The sequence below is a fragment of the Poecilia reticulata genome, linkage group LG17 (genome assembly GCF_000633615.1).
Source record: "Poecilia reticulata strain Guanapo linkage group LG17, Guppy_female_1.0+MT, whole genome shotgun sequence".
In the NCBI taxonomy this organism is placed as follows: Eukaryota; Metazoa; Chordata; class Actinopteri; order Cyprinodontiformes; family Poeciliidae; genus Poecilia; species Poecilia reticulata.
The window spans coordinates 19,960,306-19,987,453 of NC_024347.1; the positions used below are offsets into that span (position 1 = coordinate 19,960,306).

At 38.4% G+C, this 27,148-nt stretch overlaps 1 protein-coding gene and 1 long non-coding RNA gene across 2 annotated transcripts in view; one reads left to right on the plus strand and one right to left on the minus strand.

The window, feature by feature from the left end:
* LOC108167103 (adenylate cyclase type 1-like) overlaps nucleotides 1-27,042 on the minus strand; it is a 30,309-nt gene extending 3,267 nt beyond the window's left edge. Inside the window, 5 exon segments of the mRNA XM_017310096.1 lie at nucleotides 747-904; nucleotides 12,197-12,308; nucleotides 21,720-21,838; nucleotides 22,066-22,215; nucleotides 25,496-27,042. Coding sequence (XP_017165585.1) covers nucleotides 747-904; nucleotides 12,197-12,308; nucleotides 21,720-21,838; nucleotides 22,066-22,215; nucleotides 25,496-26,104 — 1,148 coding nt within the window. The 5' untranslated portion in view covers nucleotides 26,105-27,042.
* LOC108167104 (uncharacterized) overlaps nucleotides 27,020-27,148 on the plus strand; it is a 2,235-nt gene continuing 2,106 nt past the window's right edge. Inside the window, exon 1 of the long non-coding RNA XR_001777503.1 lies at nucleotides 27,020-27,109. This is a non-coding gene — a long non-coding RNA (uncharacterized LOC108167104). The remainder of the gene's footprint in view (nucleotides 27,110-27,148) is intronic.

A 27,148-nucleotide genomic window follows, 5' to 3' on the forward strand; every position in this document is an offset into this window, starting at 1 on the left:
CATAAGTAATTATTTGAAATCACAGCACTTCTGTCGTCATCTTTTATCCATATGAGGCAGCGTGAAAATGGGTCTACTCATCATATCTGATGTCTCTTATGATGAAAAATAAAAAGTGATGATTCCTTTGACAAGTAGGCTACGTGAAAAAGATAATTTTATTTTTCTCCCAAAATATATTGTAAGTTCTTGCGCAAAGATGCATCCACTGACCCACAAGACAGTTTTCTAGCTCATTATTGCGAGATGTGTCTATTAATATTTGAGCYATGTCTACAACAACTGCTGTTTTAATTAATAGCGCCTCCATCTTGTGCAAGAAATTTTATGAGCACATGCTTCAATCAAACCACCTTGTAAAAGCAATGTAGAAAATCTTGACTTACTATAAGTAAGCACAACCTAATAGTGATCAATCTTCTCTAAAAATATACTACCACCACTCAAAGAGGATAAAGAAAATACTTGTCAWTATCTGGTCTCAGAAACCAAATGAAAATCTCAAACATAACACACCTTGGGCAATTTTCTGCGTTACTGTTGGAGGACAAAATATGTCTAAATATTTCTRGCAGATTGTAAATACAGCAGATTTAACTYTGYCTCAATGTTTTTCCATCATTTGGGTCCTAATCTATCTCCCAAACTARACAAAAGTAACGTTGCCTATGCCCTTTCCCTAAAAAAAATCAAATTAAACAGTAAAACATGTCTCATATTGTTCTTCCCACTCATAGTGTGTAAACAGATTAAATCAGAGACTAAGGGAAACTCACGTTATAGTGTCGATCATGTCCAAACCCATTTCAACACAGCAGTGAGCATGGTCAGTCTTAGGTTGAGTCAGCCCTGACACGCAGTAGTAACAGTCCCCCAGTATCTTAATCCTGCGACAGTGGTTCTCCTATTAATCAAAAAGAGAGATTGAACAAGTTGACAAGTTGTTATCCGATATCAAAAAAGGAAAAAGGAAAAAGGATGTCTGTATGTGGTTCAGAGACATATTAGTTTCAGGCATTTCTTTTTTCGTTCTCCTTTCTTTTCTTTTTTTTAGTTCACCAAGAAATGTTCAATAATTCCCTTAAAGCATGGCTATTAAACTCTATTACATGTTTGGCATTGCTACAAACAACACAAATGTTAAATGTTACAGCTCTTCTGTCATGTTAAATTTTATTTTTTCAAGTTGTTGAAAAGTTGACAACATCATTCTCAGGTCAACATCCTCTTACCTTACAGTACCTCGGAAAGGCACAGCTTGACAGTTACTGTGCCACACAAACCAACCCAAAAAAATGAATGCATTTTCTAACAGACCAATAAAAAAATAATGCATAGCTGTGAAGTAGAGGGTAAATGAAACACGGTTTTTGACATTTATTTTGAAAAACCAAATTACTCCAAACTAAATTCCACTGCAAAAATGTTCTTTCAGAAGTCACCGTATTATTACGTAGAATTCTCTTGTCATTCTCAATATGGATACAAATCCTCAGTGAAGGTTAACAAAGGCATGSTAGAGAACAGTAATGAACAAACAGAATCATGAAGACCATGATTCTGTTTGTTCAAACAGATCAAGAATAAAATTGTGTTACAGTTTAAAGCAGAATCAGCTTGAATAAAGTTTGACACAAAGTTTGTCCAGCCCGATGATTTAAACCAATGTACTCTGCTTTGTTTTGTATAAAAGGATACGCTCTTAAGAGAACTTCCCCCRTCACTTAAAAATGGTTTAACTGCACAGTTCACAGCTTACATATACATTGTTGTTTAGCGGCTTCTCTTGGGCTGACATGTATATTTCMTAATCTATTACCTAATAAACACTTTTTTAGACGTTTAAATTGCACTGCCACTAACAGCTCCCACGATRTGATGGATCTGTCTCACTTTAGGGAATAAGGTGAGTCACTCACTCTTTGGAACAATAAGCAGCAGCGTGGAAAGATGGCTTACAAATATAGCCTTTCATTAGAGGATATTAACAACAGACATTCATTTTACCAGGGAGACCAGGTTACCGTGGGCGCCTCCTCATAACCCTTCATTGTTTCCATTAAGGTAATGGGATTGCTGCCCATGCATGTGTAGAGCACAAAGACTCATAATTATGCACACTGGTGGGTACGAGACAGGATGGACACTCTATTTTTAACACAGAAACCATGTGAGTTTCAGTAGAGCTGGAGAGTTAGAGGTTGTTCCACGTCTCGGAAGACTTACCTGCTGTGAAAAGGAGGAAGCATTTATTCTTAGACATTAACCTACAAAACCTGAATGTACATCACGGAAAACTCTCCGGCTGCCCACGCTGCAAGACAAATAATYAATGCTAAATTCAAATGAAGTTCTTGCAAAGAATGATAATTCCAAATTAGCTGAAGACATACAGAGGCTGATCTTCCAAGATCTCTCACCTCTGGTGAACTTTTTTTTCTTTTTTTTTTTTTTCCACAATCTGCATGTGAAACGATTGTGATTGGTCAGAACTTTGTGGGTGTGTCTGTATATGTGGAAAAGCGGGTAATATCTGGTTGCGCAGAGAGAGGCAATGGAGTGAAGCTATCCAGAGGTAGCAGCTGATCTCTGGTGTAAACAACAGGAGCTTGGCCAATGTGTCCAAACAAAATGGCATAAAAAAGAAAAATAACATAGCAGTCCAAAAGAAATTCTGCTCCATTGTGAACAAAAGAGTAGGGAGCACAGAACAACATAACAAATGTAGAAATAGACTAAAAACACAAGGAAAAACTSAGGAATTAGCTGAGAGCTACTGAAACAGGCTGCCAAGCTTGTGTGGCTTTGGTGTGGAGAAGCTGAAAGCTTAAATTCAATTTCCATCTCAACTTTTGTTAAGATGTTTGTATCACAACAGTTTGTGACCACACAAATCTACAGAGCGTACAATTTCTTTTGTTGTATTAGTTTTCTTATCTTGTTTTTAATTTGTATATATGTTTTTAACGTGTCCTTTACCTCTTTTTAAATAATGAGTTCTTTGTTTGAAAGTGTTTTATATATGGTTATGATTATTAAAATCAAGATTATTATCATTATTGCTCCCTTTATATACAGTGCTTTATTTTAAATTAGCCTCTGACATATGGTTGCCTCTCTATTCTTATTGAACCAACTGGAAGAATCTAGCTACTAAACAACTAGATGATTCTAATTAACATGTTTTTTTTCTTTATAAATATTTCTTTCTTTAACAACATATTTCAAGTATGCTTGTTTTTTTTTGTTTTTTTGTTGTTGCTGTTATTAGAGAGCAGGCTTTCTCCCCTTGGGGTAACTTGGGGTTGGGGTTGTGCAGAAACAGATGGTGTGTTGGTGAGGCATGGCGATGCTACAGGAAGCAGGGAAAGCCCTTCTACTTAAAGAGTCTCCTACACTGTACTTTTCCTTTTGCTAATCTGCTGTGTGAGGCTTTAGAAGCTGATTCAGACTCAAGCAGGATTACCACCGTCATGTGACTGCAGCACTGTGAGCAGTCTGGGTGGTCATAGCCATAAGCAGATAGAGAGAGAGAAAAAAAAAAAGCTTTAGAGTGTAACCCCTATTCACAGTTTCATTTGAAAAGGAAAATCTAAAAAGCCATTTTGTTAGAATTATCTTTAATAAATTGGTTGCTACCATTATAATATTTGGGGAAGCAGTGTGGAGAACATTTGACATTTGAGGCAGTTATCATTAATTTGGACATTATATGTTGGTGTATATCTCTTAAAGGCTGTTTCAGACCAGCAAGTCCCTGTCTTTATTTTGCAACCTTGGCAACTTTCAACAATATGGATAATTGTTTATAGCTAGTTTTCACCTTTATCTTTAATGATGGTTAAACAAGGTTAAAGTTTTGGCTGTTTTGTTTTTCTCTGTCTTCAACAAAATTTTCATCTTGCCTCATAGTTAAGAAGGTGGGTGAAGTCTGGCTACCAGAGCAGATATTCTGACTAATATTTGGATATCAGTCCAATTTTATTCTACAATCCAACTAGATTATAGAATAACAGTCTAGAGTATCAGGCTGTTATACCTGTGCACACATTCACACACTGATGGTAGTAAGCTACATTGTAGCCACCAGAGAGGCTGACATACAATCGGCACCGCCAGAGCCTCTGACCACCAGCAGGTGAGGCAGGAGAAGTGTCTTGTCCAAGCACACAACAACTGAGGCAGTTCAAACCGGCAAATGTATGTATGTATGTATGTATCCACTGGTAATACACATTGCTGTTACTGCCATGGCAACACTGCGACTAACTGTTTTTTGTTTTTTTTTTCTATTGTAGATAACAGAAATTTGGTAGCGTTGCACATTTTTGTTTTCGTAGTGATACTGTGAATCAGCGATAAATGCTTAAGGTTATCTTCCAAGGTTATCGAATCTCATACTGGCCCATGTCTTGTGCACGCTTAAAAATAGAAAGGGACAAACAAGGCAAATACCAAGGCATTAATGCAGGGAGGAGGAACATTCAATAAATGATAATGAAGAAAAATATGAGCCAGCTGAGGGTAGCAGTTCATTTCCTCTAAGTTCCCAAAGGGGAGAGTGGAACACATTGTGCTTTGCTTTTGATACAGCAGCACAGATGACTGCTGTGCTGATAGTGCTGAAGGTAAGGGCTTCCTCTGCAACAACTTGGAAGAAATGCTTGCTATCGGTCTGCAAATTTATGCAGTGTTTAATAACAGCAAGAGACACTACCAAATAAGTAATTACATTTTGTTTTTTTTGTTGTTTTTTTGCTTTCACGCAATTTGGCAACTTTAACTGGCTTGTTCTTTCTTGTGTTTCATGTTAACATTATTTGATCATTTATAAAAAGTTTTTTTTTTTTTGCAATAATGAAAGTTAGGGTTGTAGGATATTAGTAAAAGGGTTTTTAACAGAAGACAGAGACATTTTCTTATAACATTCCTCCATCTCCAGTAAAAATTGTTCTTCACTGGTTTTCACCATCTATTTTATAGCAAATGAAAAATCTATCAACACTTCCTTGTCTCACTCCACTGTAGCGGGTTGGAGCGAGTGGGTGAGATATGTGAAGGAAACCTTGATATATTAACAGATATGGCAAATAACAAATGCTTGGTGTGCCAAAACTGCTTCATTTCTAAGGATGGCACTGGCTTTTTGGACAGCTGATATGATTCATAAAAAAAAAAAAAAAGAAGAAGAAAAAACACTGTTTTCTTGGACTGACATATAGAAAATGGCAATATATTTTTGAGAAGTTGGTAATATATTCATTGACACTAAGATGCTGAACATTTTTGTATGAATTTGCCAACAATAATTCAGTTTGGAAGAAAAAGTTGTTTTGCAAATGAATTGGGATGCTGTACAAAAGTATAATTCACAACAACAGATTGAGATTGCAAATCATTTGAGCAATAGAAAAAGATTAAAGGATGAGGGAAGGGAATATTTTTTGCTTTCTTTATATTTATTTTATGCACAAATAAAATCAGAACTATACATACACAGCGTAAAGAGACTGTCTTTGTTCTCACTGTCTGAAGTTCAATCAGACCAAATGTTTTCTATTTCAGGTCAGTGTGGGTTTCCAAAATAACCCAAATGTCAGGATAACAAGAGAGAAGGGATCGTTCAGATAATTTCTATGTCCTTCTTTAAGATCATTGGTTTGTGCTCACCAAGATTTCTTTGTCTTAAAGACCTTAAGAAGTTGAAAACCAGGAACAGCTTGGCATCATCAACAGCAGCCCGGAGAAAAATGGCATCTGATAAGGATGTAAGTGAACAAAGGAATATTTATGAACTTCTGAAGATATGGACGACGAAGAAGAGAGTAAGCTGAGCCACTGAAGGAAGAAACTAAAACCAGTAAACTGAAACATACAATACACAGAAATAGACTGAAGCATATAATGCTAAATGACCAAAATTACAGGTTGTGTCACGGGTTGAATTACAAGAGGCTGATGGAAACCATAGCTGCTGTAAAGTTCAGGTGGGAGAATCTCTTGAAAGGAGAACTATTGCTCTACAAATCTAGCTTGTCTGGAGGAGTAGCAAGAGTTGTAGTTTTCAGTTTTCCACAAGCCACATAAAAGTATGTATGCACAAAATATGTGTCCCTTTTCTCCCACTTCACAACTAATGGCTGCTTTGTGTTGTTTCATCACATAAAATACAAATGATACATTGGACTTTATGGTTGAAAACATCCAAGGAGTATGAATACAGTTAGCTTTGTCTATATGTCAGAGGAAATATTTAATTGAACAGTTTCTTTCTTCGTAAAATACACAACCTTTCGACAAATAGAGACTTGTATTGTATGATGAGAGCTTCAAAACAAAAGTCCAAGCTCGGACTCCACATATTCCATGCATCAAATGAGATTCTGGCACAGGTTGCTTAGTATTTAGGAAGGTTGAGAAAAAACCTTGATCAAAATTGTTAAATGATCCTTTTGTCACCTGAGAATGATTTGGTTGTTTTGATTGTATTTTCCCATCGATAGAAAAAAAATCTGAATTTTGACCAACATTCGGTGGCTCTAATCCTCATTCATATTTTTCACATTAAAACAAATTTGAATACAAAAATATATTAATCTTATTCATTTATCTGTAGTTTTGAATCTATTAAATGGAAAATGTCTCCGACACAATACTCCTTCTTTTGGCAGAAATGAGCAATAAGATTAACTCTCAGTGGTGTCAAGCATTTCCCTTTAATTGCAAGCACATTACACAAATTAATTTGTGAAAACAATTAAATGGTATGCTACCTGAGAATGTTATATTTAGCGTGTCTGTGGAAAAGCTGGCTCCGGTCATATTGGGCTAAATTTGCTTTGTGTGACGAACGATGTTAGCTCAGGGTGCCTCACGCTACATTTACTGAAAAACAAACTCATTGTCAGGGTGCTTTTTCTTAGAGGCATTTATCCTACTTACTCTGCTGTCAAGGATCCAAGCTGGCTTATTTGTTTTGGGTTTTGCTTCAGACTACAGTTTTAAGTACGCAGACGTCTGTGGGGAAACAGCAGGATTGGTGAATGATTCTTGCATCTGCTCATGAGACAAACAAGGCAAGTTTATTTGGCTGTGCATAAGTCCAGGTTTTGCTTTCTGGAAGGCAGCTGTCACCATGTGGACAGTGAAAACTTCCTGTCCTTAAATTAAGAGCAATGAAACTACGGCTAAAACCAGATATTGAGATACACAAGTTGTTTCCTCCCCATCACTTAGACTAAACTTTACCTTTTTAACGTTTATTTGAAATACCAAAGGGTTACAGAAAATATTTATTCTGTTTTCAGGTCAGAATGTGAGAAAAAGGGTTATGTGTCTATTCATGCAAAGTGTGTATATATAAAGTTTTGCCTGTGTATTTGTTCCACTATCTTAGCAGACTTACGATGTTTTCATATAAATATACTTGCCTCTATGTTGTTTTTAACTAATGAAATCATTACCAAAGCACTTTTTCTTGTCCTGATAGTTTTACGTCAAATAATTCATCCAAATGATTATACATACTTCACCAACGTTTTGTTAAAGTAGGAGAGAAAGCTTTTTCTTCAAAGTTTTTTATATTTGAAGTAAAACCAGATTTTACTTCAGGTCCTGCTGAAGCATCTAAAGTGCAGCATGCTTATTGGGAAATATTCTGTGAGCTTTCACAGCCATATATGAGGAAACTAAAACAAATCTCTCACTTGCGAAGAAAGTGAGAGACAGTAGATAAATCCATCATTGAGCCATTCTAAAAATGGAAACATGAAAAGCAAAGAGAGTGCAGAGAACCACAGGGCTTAAAAGACACAGTTGAAGGAAGTAGGCTGCTGCATGTCAATCAAAAAGCTGAGAAACAAGGAGCGGAGGAGTCTGAAAGCTGTGATGCAGGGAGGTGTTGCAAGAGGAGAGAAAAGAGGGACAAGAATAAAAAGCTTTGTGAAACTCCGCCAGGGAAATAGCAATGGTATACTGTGTGCACGAACACACCAAGGCTCGTCTAGTACAGAGCTATTAATGTTACATAGCGCACCGGACAGACTGTTTGAAACACAACCAGCTTGAAGTGTTTATAGAGAGAGGCGGGGGTAGGGGCGGGGGTTCCCATAAAAAACAACTGGTGTGAAAAATTACATTTATGTCTTTAAAATACATTTAAAAAAATCACATCCACATATGATTAAAAGAGTGGATTTCTACATAAATGATCACATAGCTAAACCCAAATGTGAATGAGTGAAGCACATTCTATGAAATATTAAGTTCTGTTGTGCATATGCACTGCGTTTCTCTTGTGTGATGCTCCTCCATATAATGTTCCTTTTAATAATCAGAATATCATTGAACAGTATATGCATTAATTCAACTGACAGTGTGGAACATGTATGTTACATGGGTTCACTGCACACAGAGAGATGTAGTTCAAGCATTGTTATTATTAATTTTCATGATCATGGCCTACAGCTAATAAAAAGTCAAAACTCAGTTTCATATGGATATTATATAAGACCATTTTTAAAAAGCTATTTAATAGAAAAATGTCAGCCTGTTGCAAACTACGTGCATGTCGGGTTTCACTTTCTGACTTCAAGTCCTAAATAAATAATAAGTCCTAAAATAAATTTACTTTTTCAAAATGATTGTAATTTGCCTGAAAAGGGTACGTTGGGATGAAAAGCATATATATTACAGTATGTTTTACAGTTAGATAGTTAGTTAATTTTGCAAGCTTGTGAAAGAGTGAACAAGCTTGAGTATCTTCTACGTTGATCAGAAAATAAAGCCATGTCTGAAAAGTCAAACATTCTGCACGAATCAGTTCTGACAAAGCAACTTCACTGCACACATAGCTAAACCCTATGCTAAACCCGAAGTATGAGATTAAGTGACAATATGGTATATTTAAGTAACAATATGGTATATTTCAACATATCCCAAAAACTAAGAGAAGTTTAGATGTGGTAATTCTTGTTAAAACTGCTGGAGTTAGGTTTTGTAGCATTCAAGTAAAAGATAACCTCACACTGTACTTTCAGACCACTTGCTCCAAAGGTAGGCTGCTACATGTTGCAATTTTGAGGTCAGATTGAGTCCCGTAGAATGCATTGTAGATGCTTAATATGCATTTTTAAGCATAGTGCTTAAAATGTGTTTCAAACACAGTATTACACTGTATCAGTGTAATTAGTTATCAATCCAAGTATTTCCTCTTATGTCTTCATACTCCTAGGCTGTGTAGTGATTTCAGTAAAAACAACAACATATACCTAATTGACTTCAAAAAATGCAAGAGGACGCAAAGTCAAGTGTGAGGAGATCTAAGTAACAACAGGTTTTGCTGAGCAGCAACAAGAGCACAAAACAGCATGAGAGCTCTGGTGCCAACATTTGCACTGCCACACTTAGTCGAGCTTTTCTTTGTAGAAATGTGGTAACCAGACATAAAAGAGCAAGATGCATACCAGTGAACAGAGTCTGCACTGTATCTGTACCAATGAGCATCTTCTCATTTAAACTGTGTCACTACCAAACACAGAACATGCCTTTGAGAGGGCCTGTTAAGGAAACTAAATAGCATTGTACAAGAGATTTCATGAGAAAAGTTGTGGGTGAGCTTAAAGCATTAAGTTTTAAAACAGCTGTGCAAACACAGAGCAATGGTCAATCCATCAGCCAAAAATATGGTGCAACACGACTAATCTAAACCAAAATAAGGCAAGCATGTATGAAGACCATGGTGACGTTCAGGGAGCTGTAGAGATACAAAGCTCAGGTGGGAGAATCTGTTTATAAACTATTTGTTATGCACTCCATAAATTTGTCAAGCAGCAAAATCCAAACCCACAATGGAAAGGAAGTTATAAGAGGCATCTCAGCACCACAAGCCATGTCGGGAACTCAATAATAGAGGAAGAAGATTATTTGGTTAGATTAGACTTTTTGGCCAACATGTAATATGCTATGTCAGGCAGACAACTAAAACTGAACATCTAATGTAAACATGGAGGTGACTGTGATGCTGTGGGGGCTACYTYTCATTAACTGTGACAGGGGAAACTAGTCAGAGTGGATGGGAATATGGGTGACATGGCAATCCTAGAAGAATAACTGTTAGAGGCTGCGAAACACTTGAGATCGCGGCAGAGATTTAGATCAAAGCATATTTACTTGTTAGAAAGGGGCAGTAAAATCCCACTTTGAAACTCACAAGTACTTTGGCACCGAAAAGCTTCTTAAAACAAGTGAGAAACATGGAAATGGCACACTTGGATTGAAAGAGAAATTTACGCATGGTGCATTCAGTCCTAATTAGTTAAGAGCTGGCAGAGACAACATCAGAGCCTGAAGAGGTGTCAGTAATGAACCTGTACACTCTGGTGGCAGGAAAACGTGTCTAAATGCAAGCTAATGAAGCTTTGTGTGTCACTTTTCTAACATRGGGTGTGAGTTTGGAAGGAAATAGAAATATAATTATTTGTTAAGGCAACAATGTTTRTATTTTCTCCCTGTGCCAAGAAGGTAAAAAAAAAAAAAGATGGAGGATTTGTGTTAAGTCTTTCTGAATCACAAAAAAATATTTATCACGCTTTGATGTGGAGTTTGTGTCAACTTTGGGGGGAAAAAAAGCAAGAAATTTACTGACCATCATTGTTTACAGGGGGAATGATGCTGAGGTTGGACTCAGGGCAAGAATTCAGATAATGCCTAGCTTAGATTCATTCATGTTAAAAAATGTAGAGAGAGAGAGAGGAGAAGAGCAGACTTGGTCTGCTACATCACCAGCACTACAGGAGAACACTGTGTTCCTGGCCCGCTTCCCATGCAGCTTGACAAGTCCAAAGAGTGGACAGGTGGTGTGGGGATGGTGCTGGAATCGTACCATGAGATGATGCCCAGTGGCCATGTGGCATCGCCCGCTCTTCGTATGGGACGAAAGAGAGTTTGCGTGCCCAAAGTGACCACGGCTATGAGTCACTGGCATTGCCACTTCCTGCCAAAGTGGATAAGAATGACTGTGGCTTTGGGTCAGGGCAAGTTTAATAGCTGGGGACAAGCCTTTCAGGACACTATAATGCTATAAGCTAGCTGCCAAGTCCTGGATACAGCCGTCTATTCAACTGTGCAACTAGTAGTATCAAAACAGCTTGGAAATCTAAAGATGCAACTGCCTTGTTTTAGTTTTTTTTTTTTTAAATAAAAGCGTAAAAAATTGCCTCTAAAGCTAAAGAAAACTGCAGCAGGAAGAAACCAAAATAGAGGTAAACCAATTTGTTTTTAAGGACCCAAAAGAAACAGCAAATAGCTACAACCCTGAGACAACTTATTCACAATTTATTACAAAAATAATGACATCAACAACTGACAACAAAACTCCTGTCTTTTTTAAGCTAGTCCTAAATTTGAACCTATAAACAAGCAAGTCAAAAATAGAAGCTCCAGACAGGGCCAAAGAAAACCCTTCAGTAAAAGCAACACAAAAAAAAAGAGAAAAGAGGTTTGCTGCAATCCTGCAGATTAATGGATTTGACAAGGCCATGTGAACTGCAGGTTATGGAATCACATGGATGCTGTCTCAGCCCAATCCACATCTCAAAAATAAAAAAATAAAAATCTAATTATGAAAACCTCTGTGCTATTCTAYTAAATGGGCTACAGTGGAAAACAAATTAAGAGCAGTACAAGTTTTTTTTTKKTTWAAAAAAAATTATCAGATGAGTTGTCAACACTGACCCATAACCCACAAAGTGAAATATTAACAGATTGGAYTGCTAAAATATTTTCCTCGTCCATAATAAGAGCAACTAGAGATGAGTATAACTCATCTCCCCTGCTATCCGCTCTAGTCAGTTCATTCACACAAGAGAGGAGGCAAGCTTTAGCCATGGGTAAATCTGGCTGAGATTAAAGAGGTCTGTCAACTCTTCCTCAAATGAAGCACTGGATAATCATATTAGGCATCATATGGGCTTCCAATATTCACTGTGACATCATGCTAAGCTACAGGAGTGTGCCAATAGCCTGTGGCTAAAGAGAGCCACAAGCTCACATACATGCACGCACACGCACACACACATACAGTCATTGCTGTGTCAGAGTTTGGACAAAGCACTCTTTGCGCAGTGAGTGTTGCTTTGAATGCCAACAGTGACTATAATTGAGGGAATATGGCTTCAAGGAAGGGAGGCAGACTCACCGTGGCAAGCTCATCAAACTTTCCAAACAGCTCATTTAGCAGCTTAACCAGTTCCTGAGCTGTGCACTGAGAGGCCAGGCTGGTGAAGCCAACTATATCTGCAAAAAGAATGCTGCAACAGAGAAAGAGAGGGACAAACAAAGTCAGTATTGGTTATCTATAATAGGATCATACAGTATTAAAGAAATCAATCACTGTTCTTGACAGGAATAACAAAATTTTGAATTTTGCACATGGATCAGRGGGGGGGGAAAAAGACCCCAACATCCACATGGATAACCTTCAAAGAAATGGAAAAGAATGAAAAGAAAGGAGACAGACAGAATCAGTTTCATTCTCCAACTGACAGGCAGCSCATGCAGTCAAGCAGAGCAAATTTAAAAAAGCAGCAGGAGCATCTCATGGGGATCCGAGACATGGCCTGTTAGGAGCCGCAGCATAGTCATTCTAAGGCATCGTGCAACAGTAAAGGGGCTGTCGCTGTTTTCAAGGGAACTTTATTTTCAATCTTAGCAGGCTGCATGTAAGACTGAAGCTGACTTAGGATAAGGCTACGAATCAAAGTCCACAATCAAATGACAAATGTAGCACAAAGTAATCTTTGGTTCCACTAACAGCTTTTGGAAATAATTCAAAAATTTGTGCAAATTGAATTTTTTGGGGGGTTAATGTTATATAATTTGAGCTTTAATGCCCAATGTAAAAGCATTGTAGTCATGGTGACCTGACCTACAACACGCAGGATGTTCTCTCTGCAGCATGCCTCCATAATAGAAGTTCCAATATTTGTTCATTATTTATTGCCACMTTCTGACAAGCTCTTACAGAGGACAAATCAACCATTCTGCTGCACAGGTTTCTCCTGCTGGCAGAAAATAGATCCTTCTGGATCATCTGCAAACAGCCCACTGGACAGCACACCAAAGAAAAAGTTAGGTGGGGAACAAACAGGTTTTTTGTTTCATAACTTTTATTTAACCATAATTAGCACACTGCGTGTTTTAGAGCTAAACATCTTCCTTCTGCCGTTGCACGGTTTCAACCAAGAAATAATGTTCTAAAACTATGCTGATGGGATAGTGATGRCATGTTTTGCYTTTGAAACTCAAAACCTGGACCTAATCAGAAAAGATAAACAGGAAATAGAAAAATTGTCCAATTGCTGTACTACAATCAAACATTTCTCCTTTTTTTACATTTAGCATTGGTGAGAGCATRACCAACGTTTGATATTATATTTGTTTTATTAACTACATACAAACATTTTGGTTTCATGAAAGCATTTTTAAATCAAAATTTTTCAGTAATTTTGGGCCTTTGACTGAATTATTATTGATCAATCCCAGTATTTTTCCTCAAGCAATTTGCAACAGGCTTTTGCTATTCATAAAATTATAATTCTTAGTTTTCTTAAAAGTACGCTTAAATGTTCCATCTTCTTCTACTGAACCGAGTATTATCCATTATCTCCTTTTTAAGCTGAATGTATCATTACAGCCTTTTTTAAAGTTCATTCAAATCCATTTAATTAATAATGGTACAGCATGTCAGAAAACAAATCCACCTCCCTTCAGATGTGAAATGATGCTCTAAAACTGTCTGCTATATTGTGCTGGAGGACACRTTTTTCATTTTATCCTCTTAAATTACACGTTTTGTTGAAATAAATGTTAGAGCAACACATAAAGAAGTAAAACCCAAGCTGCTCTCGAAATCAAATCATCTTTACGTCTGGACAAAATCACATGCTGATAATTCGGGAACAGTTGAGACATCCAATTTGTTCCTTGGCCCAAAAACTGTGCTGTCCTCATTTATTCCTCGTGTTTTGTAACAAGGCAGAGGAGAAAGTTTCTAAAGGATTGGGCCTGAGTACTGTGTGCTAGTTGGTGGTGTGAAGGGGATTAGTCATAAAACTGTCCCAAACAACTTACACGTCTGCAGCTCTTGCACTGATTGCCGACTGTTACCTTCATGTGGGCTTGAGATTTCACAGCATGACAGAGTGCTGGATCTCTGAGAGAGAGCTGCTAAATGTCACTTTGTTGTCTCACAGATGTCACCATAATGAGGGGCAGTGGATTCAGTGTGTGTTAAATAGTTTATCCAACAACCATCTGTGGCTGTTAAAAATGTAGCGTATTAAGTACTATGTTTCTGTAAACACTTTGGGCCAACGTCATTGAAATTCTACAATGAGGTTACGGTGTTGATGTTGTAGGTTTGTGTTGTTTAACACAACTGCAATATTGCATGGACATCGGGGGGCAGTTCCCCTGGATTGGCAGGCCGGGGTGGTGGTCCCCGTATTCATAAAAGGGACCGCAGTGTGTGTTCTAACCAGGCTTTTACATCTCCCTGGTAAGGTCTATTCAGGGATACTAGAGAGGAGGGTCTATCAGACAGTCAAACATTGGATTCAGGAAGAGCAGTGCGGTTTTTGTCCTGGTCGTGAAACACTGGACCAGCTCTATACCCCAGCAGGGTCCTGGAGGTTTCGTGGGAATTCGTCCAACTGGTCTAAATGTGATTTRTGGACCTGGAAAAGGCATTCAACTGTGTTCCAAGCAAAAAGTCACCGGGGTTACTCCAGCAGTGTGGGATACCAGGYCGTTTGATATGGGCTGTTAGGTCTCTGTATGAACGGCGTCAAAGTTTGGCCTGAATTGCCGGCAGAAAGTCGAGCTTRTTTCTGGTGAATGTTGGACTCCACCAACGTTGATCTTTGTCACCAATTCTGCTCATGAAGTTTATGGACAGAATTTCTATTCACGGCCATTGTGTTGTGGGGATCCATTTTAGTGGGTTTAGGATTGTRTCTCTGGTTTTTGTGGATGATGTGGTCTTATTGGCTTCATTTGGTCGTGATCTACAGCTTTCACTGAAGCGGTTTGCAGCCTAGTGTGAAGCAGCCAGGATGACGATCGGTGTCTCCAAATCCGAGGCCATTGTCTTCAGCCAGAAAAGAGTTTGGTGCCTTCTCCGGGTACATGCATCCTGCTCCAAGTATCTCAGGATCTTATTCATGAATGAGGGCAAAATGGAGCAGGAGATCGACAGACGGGTTTGTGCAGCATGTGCAGTGAAGTGGGCGCTGTATTTATCTGATGTGGTAAAGAGAGAGTCGAGTCAAGAAGCTTAGCTCCCAATTTACCAGTGCTATGTCCCTACACTCACCTATAGTCATGRGTTTTGAGTCATGACCGATAGAATGAGATCACAGATCCAAGTGGCCAGAATTAGTTTTCTCGATAGTGTGTCTGACCTCTCTCCCTTAGAAATAGGGTGAGAAGCTCAGTTAGCTGGGGTTACGCAAAGTAGAGCTGCTACTCCGACACGTTGATAGGAGCCAGTCGACATGGCTCGGGCATCTAGTTAGGATGACTCATGGACAGATACCCAGTGAGGTGTTCCAGGCACATCCCACCAAGAGGAGACCCAGAGGACATGCTGGAGGGACTATGTTTCTCAGATGAYCTGGGAACACCTTGGGATTCCCCCAGAGGAGCTGGACTAAGTGGCTGGGCCTCCCTACTTACCCCCACGACCCAACCCCTGGAAAGCAGAAGAATAATTTTCTGTTAGGGACACTTRTGATTCCATCACTAGCAGCAAGTTGTCCATGTCTTGCAGCAGCAAAGAAATCTGACAGAATGCAGTTTTTTCTCCAGTATTTTTCTTACTTTTCCATCAAGAAAAATGACAACTGATGCAAGTAAGTTATGTTGTTCTCGATTCTTTATTTTTTAGCTGGGTTAATTGTTAATGCAATCTTGGTGTAATTTTTATTAGGCACCCACTCAGCTTTACCACTGTTCGATATTTTTTTCCATTTATAGATAATGGCTCTCGCTGTGGCTTAGCAAAGTCCCAGTGGCTTAGAAATGATTTTGCAATCCTTTCCAAATTGATAAAAGTCATTGACTTTGTTTCTCAGCTCATTTCTTCCTTCTTTTTGATCATTGGTCTCGCTTTGCCAACTTTGTATTTTCAGTCCAAGTAGGTTGAACTTAAGTGATTTATGGATTCCACAGGTCTGAAAATAACCAAGGCTGGTTACGAGTAGTGGAACAAAAAACTGGATGGTTAATTACAGTTAATAGTAATTTAACAAAGAGAGTAATTATATTTTCACCTCAATTCAAGTTTCCTCATTTAAAAATGTTTTTTTTTCCATTTTTTTAGATTATCTTTGTCTGATCATTTTTATTTTTTTTGATAATCTGAAACATTTAAGAATGACACAATCAACAAAGAAATCTGCAAGAGGGAAAATTTTTTCATGACTAATGAAAACAGTTTAGAAATATTTTTTGTTGTTTCTTGGTGAGATTTATGTGAAGTAGTCAAAGTAACAATAGATCCATGCTGCAAGGGAAMAAAAGCYAAGGGCCAGTGATTATGGTAGGTRTGCAACAATAGACACCAGCCAGGAATCAAAACAGGTGTGTTGCTTGTAAAACACTTTTAAATAAAAGAAGAAAGGTATAAAGTACAAGCAAAGAATTTGAGGCAATTCAAAGAAAGTGTCTTCTCACAGAAAGAAACAATCCATCTGATGAGATCCTTCTTAGATTCGCAATTCTGAACGAACTCCAGGCAACTTTTAAATTAGTAGGAAGCTATTTGAGATGYAGTCAATTATCAAATAAAGCAATACATGATGTGTGGTTTGCTTTGAGTTATTTAGTCATTGACTCAGAAAGAGATGGAATAATCCAACTTCCTACGCATCTCCTGTTGAGTTTTTGTCTCTCTCTCCAAACAGTGGCTRAAACATGGAATAAAGTCAGGATTATCACAAAATATTCTTGCAGTGTGTTTTTATTTTATTTTAGAAGCTCTATATTAAGTATGTGCATTAAGTGTATACAGAACTAAAGTACATCCATCCATCCATTTTCTTACAACTTTGGCCCTATTGGRGTCAGGAGGGGTGCTGGTGCTGAAGCTGGAGTACCTGCCAGAGAACCCATGCATACACAGGGAGAACATGCAGAAMGGCCCCAGGACCTTCAAACATACCAAAGCTCATTTCTAGTCTGGGTTAACACTAACCTTTTATTAGTGGTAAAAATAAAATGCAATGGAAAAAGTCCTCAAAAACAGATTTCTCTGTTCCACATGTGCAGCAGTAATCCATTTTAATGTTGCTTAATCGAGAAGGTATTTAATTTATAAATATGACATGATTGGTGACAAATAGGACATACTGCCRTTACCAAAAGCTGCCCTGAAGTGATAGAACTTATATGTTTCAACCAGAAAACAGTTCTTCTGTAAATTTGTCACATTGTTCATTAAAACAAACGTCTTGCACAGATTATGCACTTTTTGAATGTTTTTTTATTTTTAATGCACCAAACAATTTCCTGCTCATTCAGAATMAGACTGAGTTTTCAGTCTTATCAGACCCTCAGAGTGAGAAATTTAAATTAAAACTCCAAAGGATTTTCTTTCCGAAAGAGTTTTACCTTTTTCCAAGTCAGATGGTTGAAAGAAAAGTCATGCTATTTTATGTTAAGTATAATTTTCTACTGCTGATAAGCCAGAAGGTTAGAAGGTAAAAAAAATTTACAGCCTTTAAAATATGTGAATTATAATTTGTTTTTCATTGCATAATATTTTGTAACACAACAGTGGCATAAAACGACTAAACTATTAGTGGCTAGCTGATTARTTAGCTGCAACTAAGGTGTCAGTGTTAGTTATAAAATGAGTGCATACATTTTAGTCAAATTTTGCCAAAGAATCATTAATCAGTTCACAGATAATATGAAATAAGAAAATGTGCAAAAATGCCTATCATCATCTATCACGCTTTGTGAAGAGATTCTGACAGTTTTGAGCGACATAYACACAAAAAAAATTTAAGACTAAAGAGACCACGCTAAAACTTTGGTTAAACTCAATTGGTTGTTGACACTTTATGAAAAATAACAATTTGACCATGACCAAGCAACTGTATTAAAAAAATACACCTGTCAGAAATAGGTCTATTGAGACCAAACTCAAGTATTTGATCTGAAAATTTTAATTGTCTGTTTAGCTCAGAGTCTCGTGTATCTTGACAACTTTTGCAAGGCAGTTGGAGAAAATCAGTGAGTGTAAATGTGGGAGCTGACAGACTCCTACCAAAGAACACTGAATACTGGAGTTGAGCTTTGAGAAAATACCACTGTAAAAGTGGGGCTCACATTTTTCCTTCAAACCAATTTTCTTCGTTTTCAGTTAAACTATACAGGACAAATGTCACATCATTTGTAGAAAAAGTTGGCCTTTTTTTAATATCACAGTGTYATGATATTTTAAGAGAGGTGCAAAAAAACGAGAGACACTGTATATGTGACTTGCATGTTTTGGTACTGTAGCATTGGAGCACCGGTTGGAATTCTAAAGAAACTACAGACAAGGTGATGCCTCTTCCCAGGAGGTTCATAGTTATTCCTGTAAGACAGTGCAAGAGCTCATTCAGTACAGCTTCCAGCATAGAAACTGCAACGTGTTTACTTAGCTGCTCCTCTTGCAATCTAAGTTTCTTTGCTATAGAAAACGAAAGGCACATAATAAGAGCAAGAATCAGATTACATGAATGAACAGTAGGGATGCTGAAAATTGGATATGGAGCTAAAATAGATCAATATTTAACTGTCAAACGTTCATCCATGTGTGCGTTATTATGATTTGAATGATTTACAGTTACATGATGCCGAACTGGACCTTTAATCTTGCGGTGATTAGAATGTTACACCTGATATCGTCGGACAAACTGTGCCGCCACCACGGCCACACAGACACACACACACATTGACACACACCCACATTCATTCATCATTTCCTCTCCAGTGGCACTTATTTGAAGAGTTATTTGCCCAATTATGCAAATATCTTCTTTCCCGCTCCAGGAGGCATCGCTGTAGCTGCTCTGGCAGATGTGTTGTCAATTTAATCGCACAGTCAAAGATGCGAGCATGGAGCTCGGCTTCGGGGTTAGTGCTGGATGGGCCCTTCTGGAGATACAGTGTGGGCAGAGGATGTGCTGACGGCGAGTCAATAAAAGTGCAATATGTTTGCAACAAAATTTGACTATATAACATGCTCTCTTTTTTTTTTTTTTTGAGTGGGCTTGTATGATTAATGAACTGCCAGTCAGTGACTCTGGTAGTTTATTTTTAATTGTTTTGATTTCATTTCAAAGCAAACCCACTCAGTGCAGTAAACTGTTTTTCGTAAATTTATTTTCAAGAACTATTTTATACAAGACAATGAAGTGGATGTAATGCTATGTTATTGTTTTTATGTGTGTGTGTGTGTGTGTGTGCGTGCGTGCGTGCGTGCGTGCGTGCGTGCGTGCGTGTGTGTGTGTGTGTGTGTTTTATGCATCTGAGACACTCAAACCTGGATGTGAATGTGGTAACGTATTAATCTGTATTAAGGTCATATTTGGGTGTATTACTTTTATAAAGTGGGGGGAAAAAAATTAATGGTTGTTTTGATGTTGAAAGTTACAGTAAGACAAAAAGTGATGAAAACCTTTTAATTTAGATGATGAGTAAAGCAAACTGAACATATCTCTTTACTTAAAAGAGCAAAGAACAAGAACAGGCTAGAGCTGGTTTGTTTTGTCATTGTATTAGAGTAAATTCATTTGTTAGAAGTGATAGACAAAAAGCATATTTGGCTACACTATTTTGGATGGCAACTACTATTTGTTTTTCTCAAAGATGTGTCGTATTTTACTTTTTAAAATAGAAATGGGAAGACATTTCACCACTTATGTTCATATACAGCAAGCTCTCAAACATTCCTGCCACAAAATGAAGAAACACAGAATCCAGTTAGAACTAAAAGACCACCCCAAGTTGAGTCGTGCCCTTTGTATGTCACCCCTAAAATCTGGCTTCAATGGAGTTCAAGGCAAAAGCAATCAGCGGTTCCCCAACAAGGTCTTTCTGTATTTAACCAGCGTGAGCACCCACRAGCACACGTACACATACCAAGAGAGTTATGCAACAAGAATCTAGTCTCCATTGCATTTAATCCCCTGTAGCAACTTAATCCCAGGGCTAAGCAAATTCTCCTCCTCAAGCCTCCCTGCTGCTGCTCTGAGAGCACAGAAGAAAGGAAGGAGGAAGAGCTGAAGATAAGACAAGACAAAACAATGAAATGCTGGAGCTGAAAGGGCAGATTTGACAATGAAGTCAGAGAAGCAGAGAGAAAAAGTGGAAGGAGGATAGAGAAAGTGTATCTTCCTGCAAGAAATTGACTTTTAGCTCTTCATCTGACAAAGGGTTAGAGGTCCGACACAACTGACAGAACAGCAGAACCTCATAGGAAAACTAAAGCAGAGGGTTGTAACAAAGTCCTGTGCTGAATACACATTATGAGATTATTTTATTTTATTTGGTCTGGGAAATTAATTTAGAGGCAAAAGATTGGACAAATAAATCACGTGGAGCTGATCATTTGCAACTTTGAAAACACTAAACAAAAAAAAAAAAAACTGTTGAATCACTCCAAGATAATATTGCGTATTAGTTAGAACCAATTATCGTGCAGTGTTAATGTTTCTAGAGAATAACATCATGGTTTTGTGATGCATTAAAGTGTTGCTTCCGTCCAGGCAGCCGCAGAAAAATAGCAACAATAATAATTGCAATGGACTCCAGCCTGTCAACATGACTGATCAGATTATTTTGCAGATGGTGCTGTAATTTTAGAGGCTTTTGAAAGTGGGAGTCTTGCTAAAGAAACTTTTAAAGAAGATGTATTGTTTCAAAAATCACCATTAAGAGTGTGTGTGTGTGTGTGTACTAAAAAAGAAGAATTTACATTTTAAATAGAAATGCCAACAATTTTCACACCGTACCAGGTTATAGCCTAAAAAGAATTTCCATCCAGAATGCCCTGACACATCGTGATAAGAAAATGATTAAAAACAGTTAAGAATTAAGAAAGAATGATCAGTAAAATAAACAAAGTAGACACAATTCAGCAACATCGTTGCATTCTGCATGTAATTTTTCTACTCAACTCTAAACCCACAACACCACACTTTATTTTTTAAAACATTCTTTTCAATGATGGTGGCTCTGAGATAATATCTAACAAACTTGTGAAAGGATCTAAAATGAATAAATCTTCTCATATGTTCCACTGTTTTGTTGCTTTTACATAGAAAGCTTGATTCAGAGGATGAGTTTTAACAATGCCAGTTTATACATAGTTAATGACACTCTAAGACATATAATAAGATGAAATAATAGCATGCAAGAATATTCCTGTTAGCGTCCAAAGCTAGGCAGCTCATAATATGTTGAAAATATTTAAAAAATATATTGATTGGTTAATATATATATATATATAKAKAKAKAGAGAGAGAGAGAGAGAGTCACCGTCTTGACTGATCAAGACGATGTGATCCTCTCTAACACTTTAGTTAGCTTGGCTGTGGCAGCTAGTGGTGAAATAGTTGGTGCACAGCTGTGCTGTTCAACAGCGATGCTGCGTGATCAGGTCCTACCTGACATTGTCATGCCGCTGGATGTAGATTTTGTGAAAGATCCTTTCAGGGGGCTTCAGGAAATCCTCTTTCATCTCCATAGCTACGTTCCTGGGCAACAGACTCATTAGCAGGCGCTCCTGAGTGCATGCGTGTGTTAAAAAAAAAAAAGGGAGCGGGGTGGGAGGGGTAGGGGGGCAGTGAGAATATGAAGCACTTTTCATTTATATAGTGCAATGCAGAAACATTATTACTATGAATAAATGTGTTCCCAGGAATAAGAACAGMTCTAGATAGAAATCACAGAAATACATGATGTACATCTTGATTTGAGCCCAGGTTTGACTCAGAGCACAGATGCACTTACCTGTTTCTCGTTCTCGTCYTCCATTCGGAGCCGTTCTTCAATGCAGTTGCGAGCCTGAAGGAAGGCTTTTCTCTGGGCCCGCTCAGTCAGGATGCGAACAAACAGCCCTGACAGGTTGACACTAGTGAACAGCACCGTGTTTGCAACCAGCTGTGAATAAGGAAAATATATATATATATACATATTTTTTTTTAATAAATAATTGCTGAAATTGAGTAGGGCAAGATGAAAACATTTAAATAAACATCCGCTTTCTCTGTTTGTGCTAACATAGATGGCATTAAATGTTGTAACTTTAAAACCCTGAAACACTGAGTGCCAGTCGAACGTGCAGCCAACGCACGCACGTAAGCAAGACTGGCACAAACAACTAATAGTTTTTTTTTTTTGCTGTTTACTTTTTCTTTTGAAACAAGTAACACTGTTTTTTTATTTTCAACTTTAAATATACAGAAGAAGACCCCATGCTACCAAAAGGTCAAAAATAGATGTAGACTATTTCTTCATTTTATGTATTTGTGGAATTAAATCACTGGTGACCCCATGCTCTGGTCATCCATCACCACAGAGGCTGCAGCTSTGTGACTCCTTTTAACCTTGCACAGGACACAACTTCTTTTTACCCGGATAGGGCTAACTGATGCTGATTTTATGAACAAAATACACACCTCCAAAGTGTCCACAGCACACTTTCACTGTTGACAGTAATTAAGTGCCCAGRGAAATAAATAAAAATAATTTATGCATGTATTATTTTTTYTTCCCTGTTGTGTTCTTCCTATTTGTTGTGTTAATATGGCTACAAGTGACATTCTTGCAGCAGTTAGCTACTGACTTCTCCTTTCAASWTAATAAATGAAAAAGCAATAAACTGCGATATACTAGGTTGACTTCATCTGAATTGTGTCATTTGTTGTGTTTTTCAGAGGTAAAACATATCAGCAAGAAGATAGTGATCATTGACAACATAAAAAAACATTAACAAATCTCAAGTAGCAAAAGTTAGAATAATCTATTTGTTCCTACGAATATTTTGTATGAAATTCATACTTTTGTTTTTAACAAGCTGCTTAATATTAAGGTTACGAAAACTGTTGYATTTTCTAATTGTAATAAAATCAAGAACAAAAACAGTGTTCCTGTTTAAAATATAAAACAACATATTAGTATGATTATGTGTTTACGTTGATCTAAGTATGACATCGAGACCTAAAGTTGAACGAAAGGAAACTAGTTCAATTCCAGACAAATTTCAGTAATAAGACACAAACTGAGATGCAAACTGAACTCTGCTGATGGAAAAAAGCATAGGCTGAATAACTGAGACCTATGGTTGGTCCAAACCTGGGTCATGCTACACAGCTCATCTCTRAGCTTAACGGATTAGCTATCTGTGGTTGCTTTGCTTTCACTGTCCTTCACTGCGCTACACAGGTATCTCTTAGGTACAGTACAGAAAAAAAAACAATTTCCTCTTCAAGTATGCCCTCATGGCGGATGATGTGAAGAGCTGATTGAATCTCAGTTCTTAGCTGCTGCAAGAACAGTACAATACTTATATCATAAGTGACATGAAGGMTTAAATGTTCCAATATGCCTGAAAGGTTGTAACTGGTGTGATGGATTTTCCTTCAAGGCACCAAATGRCAGTCAGACATGTGAACGTAAACAGAAGTACCAAGATGCACAGGGAATGACTGAGATGACTTTGTCCTATTTTCTACAACTAATGCATGTGGTCCAAGTGGTTCGTGTCTGTGGCTCTCTAAGTTGGCCTACTTCTGGTTTTGGAGGGGTGTCACTTGGTTCTAAATTAAAATCCAAGTCCCTTTGGAACAGAAACCTATATCTAGGGAAACTGTCAGTGGTTTACATGCTGGTTTAGTTGTGACATAAAGCACACCTGTCAGCTTTTGTTTCCTTTCACTTATTCATTTGGGTAAATGGGGAAGGGGGGGGGGGGTGAAAAGTCCATCAGTAGATAAAGCATGTATCAAAAAATCAATAAAAGTCAATGTATCATACTTATCCAGAGCAAGAACCCATAGATATGAGCTCTAATATTTTTAAATTCCTCATATTCCTGAGCAGAACTTATTTTATTCATGGGCAGATKCCACTGCAACCACCAAGCCCCAGTCTCCTCTGTTTTCTAGCCTGGACTTAAAACTTGGAAAAGTGTTTGACAATCTCAAARCTCTCTCAAATGTTATATTAGAAAACATTTTAATTTTTAATGAAATAAAGGTATAGACTCACAAATTGCCACTTCTTATTTCAACCTATCACATATCACATTTTTGGTCAAGTGTTTGGGTTGAAATTGTTTATTTTTTTATTTTTTGGACTACGAAAACAAAAGCTTGGGTTTTGTTTTTGTGACAAAATGAAAAATGTTCTTATCAAAATAGCCTCTTAGACTGGTATAATTCATTTGTGTTTTTTAAGCTAAATCTACTTCCATCAGAGTTCACCCTCTATATYCTGAGTTCGAGTTATTTCCTTCATGTTCACAGCACTTATTCCCTTTGACGAAACATAATTGATTCAGACGGTTATTTGGTCCAACTCTGCCGAACTCAGATATGGGATGAGGTTATACCTTGAAGGTACAACATGGGTCAGGGCCTACAGCATTACTTTCATTTATAACAGGATATGTTGAAGTGTCAAGAACAACGTAAGAACAAGAACAACTACATAAATTCAACAGGAAGTTAATGGGTTGCCCTCATTGTTTACTTTGGGGAATGCTTTTGAAGCACTTTCGACATACACTGATGCAGATAAAATATTTTTCATCTCTTGACATGAAAGGACTATGACAGTGATTTATTCTGCAAGATAAGGCGTATAACTTCTCAAAACTTTATGCATATACTGTCAGATATCTAAACCATGTCACTATGACAAGTTAAACTAAGATAAAACCAGGAATCTAAGCCTGAGAGGAATAGTATTTCAACTCCATGGGCAACCATGTTCTTTAAAGAAAAGATAATATTATTATTATTGGTTATTATGATTAACCAATAACTATTTACGCATGYACGCATATTGTTTCTTAGTTAATTGTGTGTGTGTGGGGGGGGGTATCACAATGTGTATGTCTATTTGATAATCAGTTGTTCTGACAATAAGTTATGTGTTGAGTTGAACTGATTACGGGTAATGTTTTATTTGTGGCCTGTTTTGGTCTGATTTAAACAAAGCCTATCAGGCCTCCCGACGGGGAGCTGTCCTCGGTGCTGAACTGACATCCAAACTGTGCCTGCGCCCGGGATTGGGTATAACTAACTACTAACTACTACTGTGGATACTGCTGTTGGTATGAAGTACACTAACAGCATGCTTCATACAATCATAACAATTAAAAAAAAATAAGYACACACACACACATTTAAAAAAAAATGAGTGAACGTATACTCACCGTTCTCCACAGTTTCTGAGTTTTCACCGTGACAGAAGTGGCGGTCACAATCAGATGGGAGATGGAGACCATTACTCCAAACACAACAGCCAGGAGCGTCCGCACAGGCAGGAGCGCGTAGGCGACGAAGGTGACCAGGATGAGCTGCCACACGCCCTGCTCCGGGGACGTCGGGGGCTCCAGTCCCATGGCGCCCAGGGAGAAGGGGCAGCAGAGGAAGGAAAACGTGAAGCTGAAGAGAAGTGTCAGGTTAACGATCTGCTGGAGCTGAGTCACTTGCAGGTACTTGACGTTAGTTACGATGAAGAGGGAGAGGAAGATGACACAGTGGACCGGATGGGACCCCTTGGAGATGGTGAGGCTCGGACCGGACAGCAGCTCCACCAAAGCCAGCGTCGCGGACGTGAAGATGAGGACAGCCAGTGCTTTGAGCGTGGATGTCTGCTCCAGTTTCAGGTTGTAGTTTTGGAAGAGAGACTCCAGCTCCTTGCAGTCGAACTCATCCTCGCAAGCGATGGTGGTCAGGGGGACACCCGGTGGACAGTGACTTCTCTTCCGCCTGGTTTTGACTTTCTGAAACGGTATTTCCTCCATGTTAGTGCCATTCATAAACTGAATACCTGCACAAGGCTCAGTTCGAACCGCAGATCCCACGCCGAGCCGCCAACGGTGGAAAAAAAGGGGGGAAAAAATTAAAAAGAACGCACTTAGCAAGCTTTAAGGAAAGCAGAGCGTCCCAGATCGYGGGGACTGGACAGACGCGGTGTGTGTACTATCCACAGGTTGGACTGTGTTGCCCAAAAGGTTCACCAAGAAAGGAAATCTTCATTCCCCTTATACAGTCTCTTAAGTCGACCTGCAAAATGGATGTTTCAGCTTTCGTTTGAGCGCCACATGAGGAACAACGCACACGACGTCTAGTTCTGGATGGTTACAGCTTCTTTTTTTTTTTTCTTTTTTTTTTTGCGGGGCTCTGATAGGATCACGCCTGCGCATTATGAGCTGAATACAAGACACGTCTGAGCTACTCAGCGCACAGAGTCAAGACCGATTGACTGGAGGCAGACAGTCAAACAAAATGAGCAGCGCATCATCACCGTCGTCTTTCATAACGAAAGTGTCCTTTTTTTTCCCTCCATTCCACCTGCCCATCACGTGTTTCCAGCTAAACAAACCTTGACAATCTAATCTTTGCTAAATCTCTGAGTGCTCGTCCTACCTTGTGCATCAGCATACAAGAAAGTGCTCAATGTATTTGCTTGGTACTGGCATTACATAAGAAATTGCATCCCATTCACAGCAGGACCCTCCACACATGCAACGTTTTTTTTTTTTTTTTGGCATTCCGAGGGAGGTGTCTCATTCATTACCAGCAGAAGATTAGTCATCCGTCACTGGCTGCCATCGCCACGACCCGTCAGTGCCACAGAGAGGGTGGAAGAAAGTGACAGATGGACGGCCAGTGCCAAAGTCCAGCACTCGACCATGCTACCGCGACACCCGCACGCCTTCTGCCCCTCTCCTCGCCCTCCACCCGACAGCTCTGCCTGTCTGTGTGTCTCTTTGGCTCAGCTGTTTGTGTCCCAGCTTTCACTGATCCAGCACAGAAATGGAGTGAGTTTATAGAGTGTGGCAGATAAACAAAGAGAGCGA